This window comes from Canis aureus, chromosome 3 (genome assembly GCF_053574225.1).
Source record: "Canis aureus isolate CA01 chromosome 3, VMU_Caureus_v.1.0, whole genome shotgun sequence".
Taxonomy (NCBI): domain Eukaryota; kingdom Metazoa; phylum Chordata; class Mammalia; order Carnivora; family Canidae; genus Canis; species Canis aureus.
Window position 1 is genome coordinate 8,181,410 of NC_135613.1, and position 21,297 is coordinate 8,202,706.

General features: G+C 44.6%; 1 protein-coding gene across 1 annotated transcript in view; it reads left to right on the forward strand.

Moving 5' to 3' along the window:
* The window catches only part of CDH1 (cadherin 1), a 78,426-nt gene that overhangs the window by 33,705 nt on the left and 23,424 nt on the right, over positions 1 to 21,297 (forward strand). Inside the window, exon 3 of the mRNA XM_077888233.1 lies at positions 17,615 to 17,829. Coding sequence (XP_077744359.1) covers positions 17,615 to 17,829 — 215 coding nt within the window. The remainder of the gene's footprint in view (positions 1 to 17,614; positions 17,830 to 21,297) is intronic.

The following is a 21,297-nucleotide window of genomic DNA, read 5'->3' on the forward strand; positions in this document are numbered from 1 at the left end:
GTCCTGAGGGGAATGGATGCGGCCAGAGGGAGGCACTGGTGGGATTATTTGAGTTTACTGGGAGGGCTGGTGGTGGCCCTGCTTCACCTGTAGGGTGGCTCCAGAGGTGGCTGCAGAACTTCCAGGTCCATGTATTTATACTGTGGCAACAGCACAGCAAAGCTCACAGGGTCAACTATGTAGGAGACTGAGCGTTAGATGAGAATTCAGATCTTCCCAACAGATGTGTGTGTGCGCAGGGTGTATAGGGACTATTTTTTTCTAAAATCAAGGAAACTAAGACTCAGGGGTTAATGTTCCTGAAGTCCTGCATAGTTGAGGTTAGAATCCAGGTCTCTTTGGACTCCAGGCTTATGCACCAAACCCCAGTGCTGCATGGAGGCTGCTCCTGCTGAAGCCATTTGTGCTCGAGCGGCTGAGGGGCACTTGGGAGGCTGGCAGCCCAGTTCTGCTTGGGCTGGCTCTTAGCATAAGACATTTCCTTCTCTTCTCAAGTGATCTCACTCTTTCTACTCTCCTGCTGGCCCTTACCATGCCCTTTGATGCCACTGTCACCGACACTTCTGGAAGGAGTCAGCCCTGCACATCCTGAGGACACACTATCTTTTCTCCCAGCCCATCCCTCACTCTGTAGAGGGCATGACTTTTGGAAAGAAAGGCACATTCAGCATTGAGCTCATTAGAAGTACCCCGAGAATGTACTTCTCCAACCACAGATGGAATTGGACAGAACAGGACCAGATAGCTTCTCATATCCCAGGTGTCTTGTTTCTGATAATGCAGCTGAAGTCTGCATCCAGGGTTTTGGGAAGCCTGGATGCAAGGCTTGCCCGTCAAAGTTAGTCAACTAAACAGCATCCCTCCTTCAGTTTTACTCTTTCATTAAAGAAAAGAAAAATGTCAGTTTTTGTGAAGTTAGGAAGCAAATGTGAACCGGTTAAAATGGTGCAAAAGGATCTAAAAGGGAGTCTCCCACCTGTACACCCCCCACCCCACCCCCAGCAGTCTGCTCTGGAGATTCCTAAAGATGTTCTAAGTGAATTCTCCAGCCTATTTTGCTTTTTTTTTTTTTTTTTTTTTAAGATTTTATTTATTTATTCATGAGAGAGAGAGAGGCAGAGACACACAGGCAGAGGGAGAAGCAGGCTTCATGCAGGGAGCCTGATGTGTGGGACTCGATCCCGGGCCTCCAGGACCACACCTTAGGCTGAAGGCAGGCGCTAAACCTCTGAGCCATCCAGGGATCCCCTTGCTTTTTGTTTTTATTTAAAGACAGATTCCTCCCGTTATTATGCATAGATTTACCTGATTCTTTTTAATGACTATCTTATTCTTTGTGATTTCTGCATGCCTCTTGCTCATTTAATCTACCCTCTCTTGGTGCTGTTTCTGTCTCAGGGCCCCTCTCACCACACCTGCAGTGACTCTGCAAGGATGTCTGTCCTTGTTCACATGTGTGAGTCCCCCTGTGGGATGAGGCTGTGGACGCGGGCTCAAGAATGTAAAATCTGCAAACATGGTCAGAATGGCCTCCACGAGAGGCATACTGGTTCTACTTGCCATGATGTCCAAGAAGAAAGCCCTCGAGTTCACATCTTTGATGATGAAGTCCAGACTGTGTGTTACTGATGAGAAAACTAACCCAGGGAGAGAATGAAGGGACTTGTATGAGTGCTCCTCTTCCTGACAAACCCCCTACTTCCCGAGAATCTAGTCCCCTGACTTGGCATCCAGCATTCTTCCCAGACCACCTGACTAGAGCCCTCCTCTGCAGCACCCCTTCCTTCTCTGGTCATGTGTGGGTCATCCATCCCCTTCTTTCCCACTGCCCATGTGGACCCCTCCCTATGGCTTTGCTGAGATTCTCAGAGGGGTTCTGGTCCCCTGGAGACAAGTCCTCTGAGCACTTGCAAAAATATAAATTCTTCTCCTAAAAAAATTTATATATGTTGCCTTATAATTCTTCTTTTTCTTTTTTATGGATGAATAATATGTTCACATGGCTTTAAAATCAACCAATATAAAAAGTATACACATTGAAAAGTTGCATTCCCACTCTGTCCTATTTTGGTCTAATTCCTCATTCTTATAATCTTGCTTATTGGTTTCTTTCAAAGTTTCTGTATGCAAACATAAGCAAATATGAATATATATTCTTTTAAAAAATATATTTTTAAAAAATATTTATTCATGAGAGAGACACACACACACAAAGAGAGGCAGAGACACAGGCAGAGGGAGAAGCAGGCTCCATGCAGGGAGCCTGATGTGGGACTCGATCCCAGGACTCCAGGATCACACCCTGGGCCAAAGGCAGGTGCTAAACCATTGAACCACCCAGGGATCCCTGAATATATATTCTTATTCTTGCACTGCTTTGCACCTTTTTCACCCAGTAATATGTCTTAAAGTTCATTTCATTGTAGTGCATAAAGAGCTTTCTTGTTTTATAACCACAATAATATTTCACTGGAAATTGAGAAAATTCTATGGTTTATTTAATCCTCTATTAATAGCTGGTTGAGTTGTCTCTATTTGCTACTACAAACAATGCGTTGGTGAATAGCCTTGTACATTAGGTCATGTTGCATGTGTACAACATTCCAATTTTGATCACATTGGAAAATGGGAAGAGGCTGCATAAAAGTTCCATGGAGTCTTGAAAGAGTTGCAACCAGGAAAATGAAAATATTGGGAGCTGCCATGGGGGTAAATGCCCCAGGTCCTTGTGTGGTAGCAGCAACCATACAGCTGCATCTTGTAGGATGTGGCCTGTGGCTGTACTGCGGCTTATGGCAAAGTCCACATCTGGAGCTACTGGGCTGGTCTTCATGTCCTTTTCATTAATTCATTTATTTTTTACTTTTTTGAAACTCTTGAAGTGAGCACCCCAGTCTGAGATATTTCTGCTTTTTCCTGGCACTTGGAGGGATACAGAATTGGTTGTGGAGTTGTGGAGTTTATTTCTCAGGGGCCTATGCAAAGGCACCCATGGGGGCTGAGCAGTTACCTTTAGAGCCAATTGAGTAGATTTAGTAAACGCTCTTGGAATCTACGGCCTTTTGCATCAATGCTTATTTGTTCTGATAATGAAAAATGATGCTAGCATCTATTAAAAAAGAGAAAGCCTCCTCTTGTAAGCTTTATTGGACAAGCGAGCACTTGTTTCGGAGTCATCTGCAAACGCATGTGACCTAGAGACTGTGGGAAATGCCTAACTTCTGCAACTTTGGCTTCCAGCTGTTCTTTGGAGCCCTTTTAGGAGTTGTGTTGCAAATGTCAGAGTCAGAAGGCCGGTGCTTTTCTAGCACAACCCACATTTGGAAAAGGTGCAAGCCTTCTCTGTGAAAGAGGTTTCCAGTCCTTGTTCCTTAGTTTACTGAATGATTCCACATTCCAAACTCCACAGCAGATTTCCATGTTTCCAACAGCCAGAGTCAGCACATTTCTGTGTCACTCAGGCCTTGGGAATGCTGCCCCAGTTGGGCATGTATATCCTTTTTTTTTTTTTTTTTAAAGATTTTATTTATTTATTCATGAGAGACACACAGAGGCAGAGACATAGCAGAGGGTGAAGCAGGCTTCCTGCGGGGAGCCCTATACGGGACCCCGATCCCAGGACCCTGGGATTACTGCCCTGAGCTGAAGGCAGATGTTCAACCACTGAGCCACGCAGGTGCCCCGGGCATGCATTTCCATCTGCGTTGTGTTCTTTACAGAGCCCAAGTCTGGTGTTAGCAGTCTACCTGTATGTTCCGCGTGGATCTGCATCGGTCTCACGTTGCTCTGCTGCCCCTGGAGCTTCTCTCCTTCCTCAAGGCAGAGCAGGTTTCGTCTACTGGCTAAGGCAGTGGTGGCTGGAACTGGGTGTGAATTCCGCTTCAGAGACTGACTAGCTCTGTGACCTTGAGCAAATGACAGAAGCTCTTCTGGGCCTCCATCAGCATTGAGGGATTAGAGAACCCCACCTGCTTTATAGCAGCCTAGGAGTCAAGGTTTGTCAGGTGCTCAGCACGATACCTGCACATAATCACTGTCGTTATATTGGGTATTTACTCTTCTAATTATAAAGAATTATTTGTGGCTTCTCTTTTCCCTCCCCACTTCTTCATAACTCAGACTGTGGCAGTATTGGGTGCATGGATTGGGTCTTGTTTTGAACTATATGGGACTTTGACTCAAAGGAGACCCAAGTAACTTATTTTTGTTACAGGATCATCCAAATGTAATTTACATACCACACAATTTACCCACTGCAAGTGTACAGGGAGATAATTTTTATAAATGTACCCAGCTGTGTGGTATCACCACAATCCACTTTTAGAATGTTTTCTTCAACCCAGGATTTATTTTATTTTATTTTTTTAAAACAAAATGCCTTTAGGAAACATGAAGAAAAGTTGGGAGGGGCCACAACATCACTGGGGGGCAGTAGGAACTAACTAATTTCCAGCCTGCCCCTTCCTTCTGGGAACACCTCACACAAGTTCCCAAGTTCCAAACCACCGCCCCTCAGGAACTTAGGGGTAAAAGGAGGCATCATGGCCTCCCAGACCCTTTGTAACTCAAGACCAGGGTGTCCCCAACTGTATCCGCCCCTCCCACTGATCAGTTTTCTCTCTTGTTTTCTAGAATTTTTTTTTTTTAAGATTTTATTTATTTATTCATGAGAGACACAGAGAGAGAGAGAGAGAGGCAGAGACACAGGCAGAGGGAGAAGCAGGCCCCATGCAGGGAGCCCGACTCCAGGATCACACCGCTGAGCCACCAGGGCTGCCCTAGAATTTTCATATAAATAAGAAGGTACTCTTTAGTGCACTTAAACAACAACAACAACAACAACAAAAAACTCAGGCCTGAGCCATTCCCCAAGCTAACTGAATCCAGATCTCCAGGGCTGGCAGTATTTTCCAGTCTTTGGTCTTTTTCTTTCACTGAGTATAATGCTTTTAAGGTTCACTGATGCTCTTGCCCTCAGTAGTGTGTCATTCCCATCTGTGGCAGAGTAGTAATATCTATCCTAATAACTGCATAGGTTAATATTTTTTTAATGGATAAATGGAGAAAAAGAAGAAAATTAGGAAAGAAGGTTCTTCTTTTTTTTTTATTAAGATTTTATTTGGCAGAGAAAAAGGGAGCACAAGCAGGGGGAGGGGCAGGCAAGGTGAGAGGGAGAAGCAATCTCCCCGTGGAGTAGAGAGTCCTACATAGGGCTCGGTCCCAGGACCCTGGGATCATGCTTGAGCCAAAGGCAGACATTTAACCAACTGAACCACCCAGATGCCTCAAGAAAGAAGATTCTTAAAAATACAGTAGTGCCCATCCCTAATTTTTTTTTTTTTAGTTTTTCTTTATTTATCTCCACCCAACATGGGGCTTGAACTCATGACCCCAAGATCGAGTTGCACACTCTTCTGACTAAGCCAGCCAGGCACCCTTACACCCTGACTAAACACACACACACACACACACACACACACACACACAACCAACCAACCAGGCTATCAAAGAATTGCAGAAGGGGGACATAAATGAATCACAAGAGGGATGTAGGCCAGAATCTGAGGAACGCATACATTGCAAGCATAGACAGTATCTTCTCTGGATGAGACCGTGAGGGCTTTGTGCTTTTGGCTTTGTCCGTTTTTTTTTTTTTTTTTTTTTAATTAAAAGTTTTTATTGAGATAAACTTCTTAGATCATATATTACACCCATTTAAAGTGTAGTGTTGGGTTAAAAAAAGTAAAATGTAGGATTCAGTGGCTTTTCAATATATTTACAGTTGTGCAATCACACCATTTTAAAGCATTTTCGTCATCCCCAAAAGAAATCTCTCACCCCGTGGCTGTCACCCCTCAGCTCTGCTCACCCCGACACCTCCAGTCTTAGGCAGGTCCTAATTGATTTTTGGTCTATAGCTTTACTGATTCCGGGCATTGCCTATAAATTGAACCATACAAAACAGTCTTATATGACTAATTTCTCAGTGAAAGGTTTTCAAGGTTCATCCGTGGTGTAGCATGTATCTGCAGTCCATTTCTTTTTATTGCTGAATAATGTCATATGGATAGACTACATTTGACCCATTCATCAATTGAGGGACATTTGGGTTGTTGCCACTTTTTGTCTGTTATGAATAATGCAGCGGTGTCATCTGTATTTTGTTACTTCCTCTGATGGATAGAAGATGCTACTTTTTTTTTTTTTTTTTAAGGTGCTACTTTTTAAATTAAAAACCAAAAACTAGGGATCCCTGGGTGGTGCAGCGGTTTGGCGCCTGCCTTTGGCCCAGGGCGCGATCCTGGAGACCCGGGATCGAATCCCACATTGGGCTCCCGGTGCATGGAGCCTGCTTCTCCCTCTGCCTGTGTCTCTGCCTCTCTCTCTCTCTCTCTCTCTCTCTCTCTGTGACTATCATAAAAAAAAAAAAAAAAAAAAAAAAAAAAGCCCAAACTAGGATTTGGGGAGGGGATAGATGTGGGTAACAGCACCCTGATAAAAAGTGAGGAGGGGCTCCTGGATGACTGAGTTGGTTAAGCATTCAACTTGTTTTTTTTTTTTTTTTTAAGAATTTATTTATCCATGACAGAGAGGAGAGGAGAGAGAGCGTGAGCAACAGGCAGAGGGAGAAGCAGGCTCCATGCAGGGAGCCTGATGTGGGACTCAATCCTAGGATTTCAGAATCCCGCCCTGAGCCAAAGGCAGGCGCTAAACCCCTGAGCCACCCAGGGGTCCCAGCATTCAGGTCATGATCCTCAGGATTGTGGGATCGAGCCCTGTGTTGTGCCATATAGAGTCTGCTTTTCCTTCTCCATCTGCACCTCCCTCTGCTTGTTCTCTCTCTCTCTCTTTCTCTCTCTCTCTCTGTCTCTGAAATAAATGAATAAAATGTTAAGAAAGTGAGGAAATGTGAAATGTGTATGTTTTTCCCATCACATTAGCATCCAGTAGTCCACAGGTTGTGGAGGCTATGTGAGAGTTAAGACTGTGGTCCTGGGGGCAGCCCGGGTGGCTCAGCGGTTTAGTGCCGCCTTCAGCCCAGGGTGTGATCCTGGAGACCTGGGATCGAGTCCCACGTCAGGCACCGTGCATGGAGCCTGCTTCTCCCTCTCCCTGTGTCTCTGCTTCTCTCTCTCTCTGTCCCGCATGAATAAATAAATAAAATCTTTAAAAAAAAAAAAAAAGACTGTGGTCCTGGGGTTCAACTAGACCAATATTTGCTGTGTGATCCTGGGAGAGTCACTTAATATCTCTAAGCCTTGACTGATGTCATTGGAAGAGGATCCTTCTCATATTGGTTGTTGTGATAATAAAAAGTGCTTATTCTAATGCTTGCCTTGCACAAAGGGAGCCCTCACTGGGTGCTCTAAGCACCTGGTGAAGACTTAAGGTGTATGCCCACGCCTGAGTATTTTTAAAAGCATCACAGGAATCTGTGTAGGACATGTTAGACCCTGGTTGGAGACGATGTTAGAGATACTTTGGTCAAGGTATTTTATTGCACGAGTGGACAACTAGAACCAGCGGAGCCCTTCCTATGGCCTGGCCCCTTCCCCAGGCCTGTCACTGCCTTTACCTGTGAGGGGTCAGCAGGAGCTAGAGGCAGGAGGGATTCAGCTGCTTTGGAATTCAGAACAGGGGGCCCTCCCTGGCCTCAGGGAAACCAACAGAAAGGAAAAGTGGGCAGTTACTGTGGTGTGAGAGGGAGCCTTTCCTTTCTAATCAATAAGCAAACAGTTCCTGGAGTTGCCCAAGCTGGCCGCAGGAATGTATCCTGGCCTGCAGCCCTGTGGGAATGATCAGCGCCTCTGTATTTAGGCAGGTGGGTTGGGTGTTTGTGTACTTAACATGCAGCCAGAAGCTGGGACCGTAAAACTCCAATTTAATATGGAAGCCAGAGCACCCCCCACCTCAGTTCTCTTTGTTCTTTTTGATAAAACCAAACAAGGTTCCCTCCCTAAGTCAGGGAAGAAGTCCCAGCTCCACCTCTGCAACAGGCAAGGTGCCAGCTTCTGTTAGAGTGAAGTTCAGTGTTGGCTCACTTCCCCTCCTTAAATGAATTGAAATGAGATTCCTTGCTGGTTAGTGTCCATCCTGGGACATTGAAGCCAAGCCCTCTGTCCCAGACTTGAGCCACAAAGCAGCCCCAGCTTCCCCAGCTGAACCCCTGGAGCCCCCATGAAGACCGGAATATTGAGATTAAACTGAGTGAGGTTTTATCCTTGGGTGCTGGCTCATTTCTGAACTCTCCAGTGGAAGGCAAAAACAAAAGATTTAAAACTGAGTTCTTTTTTTTTTTAAATTTAAATATTTAATTTATTCATGAGAGACACAGAGAGAAAGAGGCAGACACTTAGGCAGAGGGAGAAGCAGGCTCCTCACAGGGAGCCCGATGTGGGACTCGATCCCAGGACCCTGAGCCAAGGCAGATGCTCAACCACTGAGCCAACCGGGCATCCCAAAAACTGAGTTCTTTTCTGGCCTTGATAACAAAAGGGCAGGGGGAATGGAGGGGCCCTCTGGCCCTTCTGGACTCAAGGAGCAGGAGGCGATGCCACTCTTGGTTAGGCCATGACATCATTGTCATCGCACTAGAAAGGCAGCCCCGGCAGGGCAGGGCCTGCGTCCTGTTGTGTTCGTGGCTGGGTGTTCAGTACTAGGACAGGAGCTGAGTGATAGGTGTATAGGGCTTGAGCAGGCCCTGGAACTGTCCCCCACACTGCCACAGGGCTCACTGCCTTGCTTTGGCATGCAGCCAGAAAACCAGAACAGTCTCTTCAAATGCCCCTTCTTGAGGTGTCCCTAAATGCCCTCTGTTAAATTGTGTCCCCCCCGCCCCCCCTCGCTCTGCATCAAGCCTTAGAACTCCCTGACCTGCTGCTTTTTCTGTATTAGCACTTTGCATTCCTGACCCTTAGTTGTTAATGATCTCTTCCTCCCTGGAATGGAAGTCCTCTGAGGGCAAGGACCTTACTAGTGCTGTACTTGCCAGGCCTTAGAATGATGCCTGGCCAAGAATAAGGGCTCTGGAACTAGTTGTGGAACAAAGAATCCTTGAAACAATCACTCAAAGGAGATGAGGACGTCTCCCTGTCTCCCTTTCCGGAATACAGAGGCAGATGCTCAAGGAAGGTCAAAGTACAACTTGTTACTGGGATTTGAACTTGACTTGGTTTAACCCCTTCACACAAATGTGCAGCCATAAAAGTATTTGCACTGGCTTTTTACTAACTCCAGAAGTGCCATTTATGACATTTTTTAGTGTGCTGATCAATCAACATCCGGGATGTTTGCTCTCTGAGAAATAATGGACCATTAGCCCAAGCAGAAACATGACTGGGAGCAAACATCCACTGCCAGAGAGACCTAGACAGCCATGCCTAACCTTAAAACAAAGTGGGGTGGGGGGGATCAACGATGGTGAGTCATGCCTTTAACCTTGCCAGCTCCCCTTGGGAGAGGCCTGGGCTAAGTGTTCCTTGATCTGTAACCTCAGTGTTTTCTGTGCACACTGATGCCCTGCTCCCCACCAGTCTGTTGTGTGTGTTTTGTTTTTTATGATTTTATTATTAGTAAGTAATCTCTACACCCAGTGTGGAGCTCAAGTTTACACCGTCAAGATCAAGAGTTTCATGCTTTATGGTCTAAGCCAGCTGGGCACCCCATACCTCGATCTGTTTTGATGGAAACACTTGAAGGAGAGTGCTCCTCACTTCCTACCCAGCTGGGTTCATTGTTGACATCTGTTTTTAGGGTGTTCATTACATGCAAAGACTTTTTTATTATTTTTATACAATTTGGGTTCATTTATTTTGTTTCAAGTTTTTATTGAAATTGTATTAGTTAACATATAGTAATGTTGGTTTCAGGAGTAGAATTTAGTGATTCATCTCTTACATTAAACACCCAGTGCTCATCACAGCAGGTACCCTCCTTAATACCCACCAGCCATCTACCCCATCCCCCTACCTACTGCCCCTGCAGCAGCTCTCAGTTCTCTATAGTTAATAGTCTTTTATGGCTTGCCTCCTTCTCTCTTTTTTCCCCCCACTTCCCCCATGTTTATCTGTTTCATTTCTTAAATTCCACAGAAGAGAGGCACCTGGGTGGCTCAGTTGGTTAAACATCTGCCTTCAGCTCAGGTCATGATCCCGGGATCCTGGGATTGAGCCACATATCGGGCTTTCTGCTCACCTGGGAGTCTGCTGCTCCTTCTCCCTCTGCTGCTTCTCCTGCTTGGGTTCTCTCTCTCTCTCAAATAATTTATTTTTTTGTTTAAGATTTTATTTCTTTGATTTACAGATGATTCATAGATGAGTGAAATCATACGGTATTTGTCTTTCTCTGACTAATTTCACCTGGTGTAATACACTCTCGCTCCACCACTGTCATTGCAAGTGACAAAATTTCATTGTTTTTGATGGCTGAGTAATATCCGGGTGTTTGTGTGTATGTGTGTGTGTATAAACTATACCCCATATCTGAAACCACTTATAATTTGTTCTGGCAAGACATAATGGGAGGCTGGGAGAAAGAATGCGGTAGACTTCGTGAAAGTAAACTTCTCGTCCCTGAGATCCCTTGGGAGCTGCCTATCAACATGGGAGATTGGGCGGGGTGCGGGCTCCCCAGCCGACAGTGCTCCTGGAGCACATCACCCAGATTTTGTGGACACCAGCTGCAAGTCATGCTGTCTACCAGGAATATAAGCTGCTTATCTTCCTCCAGAAAATGTTTGGGGTTTAAGGAGACTGACGAGAGGAACTTTGACTTACTTTAGCTTATGTAATGTGGTGATCTACAGCGGAACATTCTTGGATCTGAAATTTAAAACTTCCTCTTTCACTTGGCTATCTCACTGTCCCTGTGTTTTTCTGTGGCCCTGGGACTGTAACAGCTTTCCCTCAAGGAGAGTGAGGGGATAATGCGGGCGTGTCAGGTGAAGATGGAGACGGGACACGTCGCGGTTACCATCGTAGGGACTCCACCTGTCCTGTGGGAGCTTAACCCTACGGTATCCATTCAGCTAGGAACTAGTTGACAGACGACTTGGATATTAAGGTGGTTAACTCCTGACAGAGGCCCAGACCTCTACATGTCTCTGTGGCTTGGCCAGTTCTCTCTGCTGAGACATCGGAGCCTCAATTTCCTCATTTATAATCAGTTTCCTCATTTATTAGGCTGCTTAATTCCTACCACCCAGGGCCAGCATATCCCGTACAGCTATTAGGTTGTGATGTTAGGTTGCTAGTTGGTAGCAAATGGACACCTATAGAAGTATCTATATACTTGCCCAGGCTAAAAAGACCCATCTTCCTGGTACAACTTGAATCTCAACATCCCCAGAGTGTGAACAACTTGGAGATCTGATCATCCTTTTCTTCTTATTTTTTAAAATATCTTATTTATTTGAGAAAGAGAGGGGGAGAGTGCATGAGCAATGGGGAGGGGCAGAGAGAGAGGGAGAAACAGACTAGCCCAACGTGGGGCTCAATCCCTGGACCCTAAGGTCATGACCTGAGCTGAAGGCAGATGCTTAACTGACTGAGCCACCTAGATGCTCGATGCTCATTTTTTAAACATGATTTTTTTTTCCCCTGAGCATGAGTTCTCAGTAAACTCATAATTTTGAGTAATTTCATTGACACTCATCAAAGGGAGATGTTCCAGAATCACCGAGTGCCATCAAAGAAAATGGAAGCTAGAAAGAAATTTTATAGACAGTGGTATCCATGGAGAATTTGGGCTTTGTGGTTGGAATTAGAAATACCACGCCTACCCAGGAAAAAACAAAACAAAACAACTCCTGCCCAGCTAAGCGATTAGTCTGTCTCTCCAGGATTCCTTTTGGCCATCAAGTTAAACCTTCTGTCTTTTATCTTCGGTATGTAAGTCAGAAACCAGAGTCCTTGGTTTGGGGTACGCAGTGGTGACATGACCCCCAGGAGCCTCAGAAGGCTCTCTGATCTTGTTGTGTGTGTGACTTTTTCTTCTTAAGCTGAGTGGTTGAGTTCACATGGTCCTTGAAATAAATCTAAATGCAGGGTTCTCTGGTGTTAGCTGTGGGAAATGTGTTCCAATGAGAGAGAAACAATCCATAATGCGTGCCTTTGTGTGTCGAGTGGGGCAAACACTGCTTTCAAGTAGTTGCTGCTAAGAGACTGGGTTATCCCACTAGTTACCAAATAACTCAACTATGGTTAGCTGGCTTTGATTGTCGGTCCCTGTTCTTAAATCCCAACATCTCCCAGAAATATATGAAGGCTTTGAGACTGTCTGGTTTCTACCCACTCACATTCCAGCTGTGGGGCTTGGCGGGGGCGGAAGTAGAAAGGGAATCCTTAGAGCAGGACTGTTTGAGCCACAACAGCAATTCCAAGCAAGGAAAGGATTTAATTTTTATCTTGAGCTTAAGTCATTTCTGCAAAGTGAGTTAGCAAATAGGGCTCTTATAGGATGAATAACGCGGGAGAATCACGATGTGTTAAATAGACTTTTAGGGGCACCTGGGTGGCTTAGTCGGCTAAACATCTGCCTTCGGCTTAGGTCATGATCTCAGGGCCCTGGGATCAGGTCCTGTGGCTGTGAGTTCCCTGCTCCGTGGGGAGTCTGCTTTTCTCTCCCCCTCTGCCCCTCTCCCCTCTTGGGTTCTCTCTTTCTCAAATAAATAAAATCTTTTAAAAATGTATAAAAAAGGGATCCCTGGGTGGCGCAGCGGTTTGGCGCCTGCCTTTGGCCCAGGGCGCGATCCTGGAGACCCGGGATCGAATCCCACATCAGGCTCCCGGTGCATGGAGCCTGCTTCTCCCTCTGCCTATGTCTCTGCCTCTCTCTCTCTCTCTCTCTGTGACTATCATAAATAAATAAAAATTAAAAAAAAATGTATAAAAAAAATTTTCCCCTTAATATTCCTTTTTATTATTGCTGGGAAGCTTATCCCCATTTTGCAGATGGAAACAGAGGTGAAGAGCACTCACCTTGGAGCCAGACAGGCCAGTCCCTCCACGCACAAGCATACAAGTTAGGACAGAGAAAGTGGAGGTGGCTGGAGGAATTAAATTGGAATGCTGGACATAAAGAACTTGGTGCAAGGGTCTGGCTTGTAGAGAGTGGTGTGAGGCACAGTAGTTAGGAGCCAGAACTCTCAGACTGCCTGGGTTCTAGTCCCAGCTCTGCACCTTATGAGCTGCCTCAGTTTCCCCACATGTAAAAATGGGGCACTGGTAGTAACAACTTCATAGAGTTCTGGGGTGAAGTGAGTTAATAATATTCTTAAAGTGCTCAGAGTGGAGCCTGGCACATGTTGTTCTACAAATGTTTAAATAAGGTTACGGGAACAGTAGGCAAAAGGTATCTGCTATTAGTTGAGGCTGTGGTTGGTGATGGTGATGATATTATTGTAGTGAAAAGATTTTCACACCTAGAGATGGCCACTTGGGTTCTTGGCTCTTGTCTCTGGGATTGGTTTCTGGACCTAGTGACCAAATGACAGGTTTTAGGAAAGGCAGTTATCCTGACTTAATACTTAATCCCATGCTGGTTTTATTTTTGTTTAATTTTTTTATTGTGAGACGTTCAAATATACCCAGTCTCCATGTGCTAGTCCTCCTTTCAATACTTTGCTGTTCCTGTTGGACTCCCCTGTGCTGGCAGTAGTGGTCATTGTGGCTCTGAGACACTGCCCAGCCTTTTTCAGGGGTGCAGCAAGCTTCCGGGAACAGGAGATTCCCTCATCTTTCCTATAATTTCTGGTTTATCAGCCCCAGAGGATCATATTGCATAGAAAGGTAATGGGCCTTAATGAGCACCTGGAAATTCAGGTTGGGCTCCTCACACTTCTTTGTCACTTCTTAAAGGGTGGGGCTTAGCCATCATTAAGACAAGATGCCCCAAAGTTACTTGCAAAACTATTTTCCATTTTTTAGGCTGCCACCCTTGGCAAGTCCAGTCCTGCCTGTCCCAACTTTCACTGCCCAGATTTGGGCCAGCTGGGGAAAGGAATTAATTTGGTATGATAAATGGGGGCAGCATTTGCTCCCTGTTTATGTGACAATCCTCCAAATACAGTCCGATTACCCCATTACTTCTGCTGGAATGGGTTTTGGGGGGAGGGTTATTTGAAACACATCTTGTTTTTACTAGTTTGAGATGGAATTCCTACGTCAGACCTAAAAGGCACTATCTGCCCATCCCTCAAGGACGGCATTTCTTCTTGCATCTCTTGTCATTTTCGGTTCATCTGTTCGCTTAGCAAATACTTGGCTTCTGCTTGTCTACCCAAATGCACAGAAATAATAATTATCATTTTCTACTCACATTGCTCTTCCACTTTCAAAATTTGATCACATTCACTGTCTTTGTTAATCTTCACAAAAATGCAGATGAGGTAGGCTCCGTCCGTGGCTATATCCTTCATGTCCCAGTAGGGGCAACAGGCCCAGAGAGGTTAAACATGTTGTTTAAGGCCACTCAGCAGGAGCGAGGTGGAATCTGGGTTATTATCTGACCACAGACTCTGAGACCAGCCTTTGCCTCTTGTCCCTCTTCTTGTGTTTATTACAGCCTTCCTCTGCTCACCCCACTCCCACCCCGTAAAGTTTGGGAAGTGAGTTATAAAACCGGCATAAGAGGTGAGGAGGGTAGGGATGGAGGCATGGTTTTGATTTTTGTTTTTACAAACAGGGAGGAGAGAGTGTTTGTTGGGTGGGTGATTGTTTGAAGGACCCAGCTCCCTTCGTATGAACTATCTCTGGCTAGATCTCAACTCCAGGTTACTGTACAAGGTGGCACCATATTTCCCTGGATTGTAGCTAGGAGGCAAAACTGTCCTTAAAACAACAAGGCCGGGATCCCTGGGTGGCGCAGCGGTTTAGCGCCTGCCTTTGGCCCAGGGCGTGATCCTGGAGACCCGGGATCGAATCCCACATCGGGCTCCTCATGCATGGAGCCTGCTTCTCCTTCTGCCTATGTCTCTGCCTCTCTCTCTCTCTGTGTGTGACTATCATAAATAAATAAAAATTAAAAACAACAACAACAACAACAAGGCCTTCACAGGTCTCTTCAGGGCAGGGAAACTTAATCATGAGACAAAGTAATTCAGATTAAGGGCCGGTCCTAGCTCTGTCCCTCACTAGTTACCAGATGCTAGGCAAATTTCTTAAGTTCTCCAAGCCTTAGTCTTCAAAAGGGGACCATCTGCGGGCTGCTCACCCTCCCACCCCAGTCATGGTTACTTTCTCTGGCCAGGGTGGGACAGTTGACTTCAGAAACATTTGCAGGGGTGTCCCCTGGTGGAAAAGAATGAAAACTGCAGCCCAGGAATTGAGGATGGCTTTGGGGATTTCTGGCAGAGACCTGATCCTCATGAACATAGAGGTGTCTAGCCAGGGAAAATAGGTTCAAGAACAGGAATTTTTATAAAATTCCTTGGACAAAAATTTTATAAAACCACTTGGACAAAGTAGAAATTCCATTGGAGAAATGAAAGGCAAGTATTTGAAAAGGATGAAAACAGGCTGCCTTGAGAGTTTCCCATAATTAACTGTTCTTCAATTGGCTGTTCCCTCTGCCTCATAGGCTCTTGAGCCAGGTTTCTGGAAGACTTGATCCTTCAGGTCTTAGCTCTGCCACCCCCACCTAGGTTGGCCTGCTCTCACCATCCAGTATGAGTTACACTTTTCTGAATCACCCCCTTTCCCCAGCAATTAAAAAAATTATTAAAACGTAGGCTCCACGCCCAGCATAGAGCCCAATGTGGGGCTTGAATTCATGACCTTGAGATCAAGACCTGAGCTTGGGAGGAGGGGTGCTGGGTGACTCAGTCAAACATCCATCTCTTGATTTTTGTCTCAGGTCATGATCACAGGGTCCTGAGATCCTGCCCTGCACTGGGCTCCCATGTGTCAGCGTGGAGTCTGCTTATCCCTCTCCCTCTGCTTCTTCCCCAACTCACTCTCTCCCTCTCTTTCTCATATAAATATATAAAATCTCAAAAAAAAATAAGCTGAGCTGAGATCAAGAGTCAGATGCTCAACCAACCGAGCCACCCAGGGGCCCTCACCTCCTATCACTCTTGTATCACCCTTTTTAATTCCTTTGTATCTAGTACTTGTCACTACCTGAAATTATTGGTTTCTATATTTGTCCATGTTTTCTACAACAGTGTAAGCTCAGTGAGAGCAGGTGCATTGTCTGTCGTCTTTACAAGTTTATCCTTAGAGCTCAGCACAGTTTCTGGCATATTGCTTGGTGAAAAACCTGTAGAACAAGTCCTTTGGGATTCTGATGTTTAGTGTAGACTTTTTTTTTTTTTTTTTTTTTTTTAACCACAATACCTCCAGCTTTGGGTGTTGGTAGTTTTTAACTTTTAATACCTCAGTAGCTATATAGTTGGAAGTAGAGTTTCAAAGTCATTGATCATAACATTCCTCTATCCAAGTAGTCCTTCTCTGTTTTTTTGCATTTATCTTGCCGCCCTGTGTGATCAATTATCTCCCCTAACCGAAAATAATCAGATTGCAAGCAGGCATTACCTCTGTATGCCTCAGATAATAAGTCTATAACCAGTCAGGAAGTATTTACAATTATCAGTGTCTTTTGTGGAATACTCATGAGAATTGAGTAAATGATTAAGCAAAGCCACATTTGTTTTTAAAGATTTTTTTCCAAGATTTTATTTATTTAGAGGGAGAGTGTACATATGGGTGTATTAGCAATGGGAGGGGCAGAGGGAGAGAGCATCTCAAGCAGACTGTGCTGAGCGGGGAGCCTGGTGTGGGGCTCGATTTCATGACCCTGAGATCATGACCTGAGTTGAAATCAAGAGTTGGATGCTTAAGTGTGTCACCCAGGAGCCCCTGTTTTTAAAATTTTTATTGAACAAACTTTAATATAGTGCTGATGATGGACCAGGCATTGTTCTACGTATCTTAAAACAGCCGTAGTAGATAGCTGCTCTTGTTGGCTTCATTCTACAGTTGGGTAGACGGAGGCACAGACTGAGGCACCGGGAGATTAAGTAATTTGCCCAAGGTCGCAGAGCTGGGCCTTGAACCCAGATAGTCTCTTCCAGAGCCCACACTCTTAACCATCGTGCCAGGTGCCTCATTATCTGCCACTGTTAGTTGAAATAAATGTAAACTGTTACTTGAATGTAGACTCTCCACAGCATCTGCCTGTACCTTACAGTCTCTAAGTTTTGGACTTAGTAAGGACTCTTATTAGATATCTTGGTGGTCTGTTTTCATATTGTCAACAGCCAGCTAAAGGAGAGGCCCTTTTTTGGCTTTTGAAAAGAAGTTTCTTTCTTTCTTTCTTCTTTTTTTTTTTTTTTTTTTTTTTAAGAAGTTACTTTCTAGGCAGGTTTCTGTTTGCACTTTACAAGTAGATTTAAAAAAAATCAGACCACAATGGACAGTCCCTCTATAATTACGAAGAACATAATGATAATATTGACTACTTGCATATCTTTCCATTCTGTCACCAGTCTGTGTCTTGTTTTGCTTGTGCTTGTTTTGTATGAGTCAAGTTTTTGGTGGATGAATCAATCTTACTTTTTAATGCTCTTGTCTTTAATCTGCCCCATTTCCTAATTAGTGTGATTTATCCCCTACAGTGAGTTTTGAAGGATGCACCGGTCTACCTAGGACAGCCTATGTTTCTGATGACACCCGATTCAAAGTGGGCACAGATGGTGTGATTACAGTCAAGCGGCCTCTACAACTTCATAAACCAGAGATAAGTTTTCTTGTCCATGCCTGGGACTCCAGCCGCAGGAAGCTCTCCACCAGAGTTAGGCTGAAGGCAGCGACGCACCACCACCACCATCATGTATGTTGGAGTCTTTCTTGGAAGTTCACCATTGTTTTAAGTCTGTTGCCTAATCTGAGTTCTCTACCCTTGGCACCTTTTACATTTGGGGCTGGATAGTTTTTGTTTTTGTGTGTGTGTTTAGCAGCCTCCCTGACTTTAGCCCACTAGACAGATACCAGAAGCCCTCTCCTAGTTGTCACAACCAAAAGTGTCTCCAGACATGGCCAGTACCCCCCTGGGCAGGGGGTGTGGAATCACCCCTCGTTGAAAACCATTGGTCTAACTGAACTAATTCTCGCTGGGAATTTTTTTTTGTGTGTTTGGGTGGGGAACAATCAGGTAAAATGATAGCAAGGTGTTAATATTATTTCTGTGGATAATATAGAATAGTGGGTGAGAGCATGGACACTGTCTAGGATTGAATCATAGTCCTGCCGCCTGCTACCTGAGTAGCCGTGGGAAAGTTCACTTAGCCTGTCTATGCTTGAAATTCCTTGTCTGTAATGTGAAGGAAATAATGACTGCATGAATTAACACATGTGAAATGCTGCAACTGAAGTAGGCATACAGTAAGTACTCAGTAATTGTTGACTTTTTCTTGAAGGAAGAATGAATAAGAGATCAATTCTCTGATCACTTTATTTTACTCTTTTAATTAGTATTTTATAAAGACTTTATTTTGAGAGCATGAGTAGAGGGGAGGGGAGGGGCAGAGGGAGAGGGAGAAGTAGACTGCCCATTTCTTTTTTTTTTTTTCCCCCATTTTGTTTTACTCTTTGTGTTTCTAGTGGGGAGGGTTTTGGGAAGAGAAGAGAAGAATCATTGGGAAGGCTTTGTTCCATTGGACTGTAATCTGCACAAGATCCTTCCACATTGTATCTGTAGCGCCTGGCCCACAGTCTGGCTCCCTCCAGGAGCCCTGTAAATATTGAATGGACAGGTGGGTGGATTGGCCACAAACGAAAGGATATATGTTTGCCCAGTTCTTAGCAAGAATGTTTCTGAGTATTGTTACCCAAGTCAGACACCTTTGCTAGTTTCTAAATTGCTCTCATGGTGCTTCCTATCAAAATGTCTCTCTGGAGGCCATTCTAGTTGGATCCTGGTACTGCCTTAAAAGTATGGAACATGTTGGAAGTACCAAGGCCTTTCAGGCTGGCTCCTGTTTTTCTCCCCAAAGATTGTTGAGATTCCAGGAAGTTAATAGTCCTTGATAGATGTATTATTCTTTTCTCCCTGATGTAATTGGGCAGATCAGAAAAATGAAGAGCTTAGTAGCAGTGTATTAACATAACTCCCTAACTCAGGTCTCCAACGGACTCCGTCATTCATGTAAGTTCAGCATGGTGAGTTCTTGCTGGGCAACTGTGTGTGTGAAAGGCTTTTATGATCAAAAGACAACTTTTGTTTTGTTTTTTAAAGATTTTACTTATTTATTCATGAGAGACACACACAGAGAGAGAGAGAGGCAGAGACACAGGCGAGGGAGAAGCAGGCTCCATGCAGGGGGCCCGATGTGGGACTCGATCCCGGGACTCCAGGATCACACCCTGGGCCGAAGGCAGGCGCTAAACTGCTGAGCCACCCAGGCGTCCCAAAAGACAAGTTTTGAGCTTGATTTTTATATATACATATATATATATATATATATATTTCCTTCCTACTTCTGCCAATTTTGCCTTTGCCTCCATTTTTTGTTGTATCATGATTAAGTTCAAATATATATGACAGAAAACCATGAATAACAGTGGTTTATGCAAAATAGAGTATTTCTCTGTCAAGTTAAAGAAATTCAAGGGTAAATGGCCAATCTGGAGGCCCCACAGTCACTAGGAGCCCAGCTTTCTCCTTTCCTTCCCATTCTGCCATCCTCAGCACATGGCTTCTGTCCTCAAGGGTACCTCATGATCCGAAATGGCTGCTGGAGCTCTGTAATCAAATCTTCATTCTAGATGATGAGAAAGAAAGCAGAAAAATGCATTACTCAGCTGTCTGCCTGGCTTTTAAAAGAAGCTTTTGTGGAATGCATTTTTAAAGGATTAAAGATACTTTATTAAGGTAATCTCTATACCCAGCGTATAGAGAACTTAGAACTCAGATCTAAAAAAAAAAAAAAAAAAAAAGAACTCAGATCTAGAGTCATATGCTTTTCTGATTGAGCTAACCAGGTGCCCCCTTTGTGGAATTTTTAAATAATGCTTACCTCTCACTGGTTACAACTTGACCTCATGCCATACTTAGCTGTAAGTGCAGTAGAAAATCTGCTCTTTTACTTAAACACAGTGCTGGATACAAAACAGATATATGGAGAGAGACAGCTACTTTAGGGGGTTTTTTTTGTCTTTAAAAAGAAAGAAGAATGGATATTGAGTGGTATGTGGCAACACTGCCATAGTTGTATTCTAAGTGCTTTATCTTGTAATACTAGTATCTCATTTAATCCTTCTAATGTTATCCCAATTTTTGGTTCTTAGGGAACTGTGGAACAGAAAAAATAATCTGCCCAAGAGTAGGAAGTGCCATAGTGAGAATTCACAGCTAAATAGCCTGGTTTTATGGCCTGTCCTTGGCTCAGGAGGGACTACTTCTCTAGAATATTAATAATCCAAGGATGCAGAGAGAGAAAAAGTGTGTGGGCATAACCAGTATGTAGAAATGTAATACTGGGATCCCTGGGTGGCGCAGCGGTTTGGCGCCTGCCTTTGGCCCAGGGCGCGATCCTGGAGACCCGGGATCGAATCCCATGTCGGGCTCCCGGTGCATGGAGCCTGCTTCTCCCTCTGCCTGTGTCTCTGCCTCTCTCTCTCTCTTTGTGACTATCATAAATAAATAAAAATTAAAAAAAGAAATGTAATACTAGGAAGGATGCTGCGATGATAATCTGTTTTTTTTAAAAATTATTATTATTATTTTATTTAAATACAAGAGACACCGAGAGGGAGAGGAAGAGGGAGAGAAAGAAGCAGGCTTCCTGCAGGGAGCCTGATGTGGGACTCGATCCCAGGAACCTGGGATCATGACCTGAACCAGAGGCAGACACCCAACCTTTTTTTTTTTTTTTTTAAGATTTTATTTATTTATTCATGATACACCTAGAGAGAGAGAGAGAGAGAGGCAGAGACACAGGCGAGGGAGAAGCAGGCTCCGTGCAGGGAGCCCGATGCGGGACTCGATCCTGGGACTCCAGGATCGTGCCTTGGGCCAAAGGCAGACACTAAACCGCTGAGCTACCCAGGGATCCCAGACTCCCAACCATTAAGCCAGCTGGCGTCCGATGATATCTGGTCTTCTATCTTGTGCATTTTGGATCAAATTTGAGAAGCCAGGAAATAGCACTTGAATCACCTTTGGAAAATGGTGATCAATGATTATGTGGGGTGTGGGAGATGGAACTGTCCTCTGGAACTTTCATGCCTTACCGCTAATCACTTTAAAGCACTTAGCAATTTGGAGGATATTTTTGTTCCATCTTCAACTATCTTATTT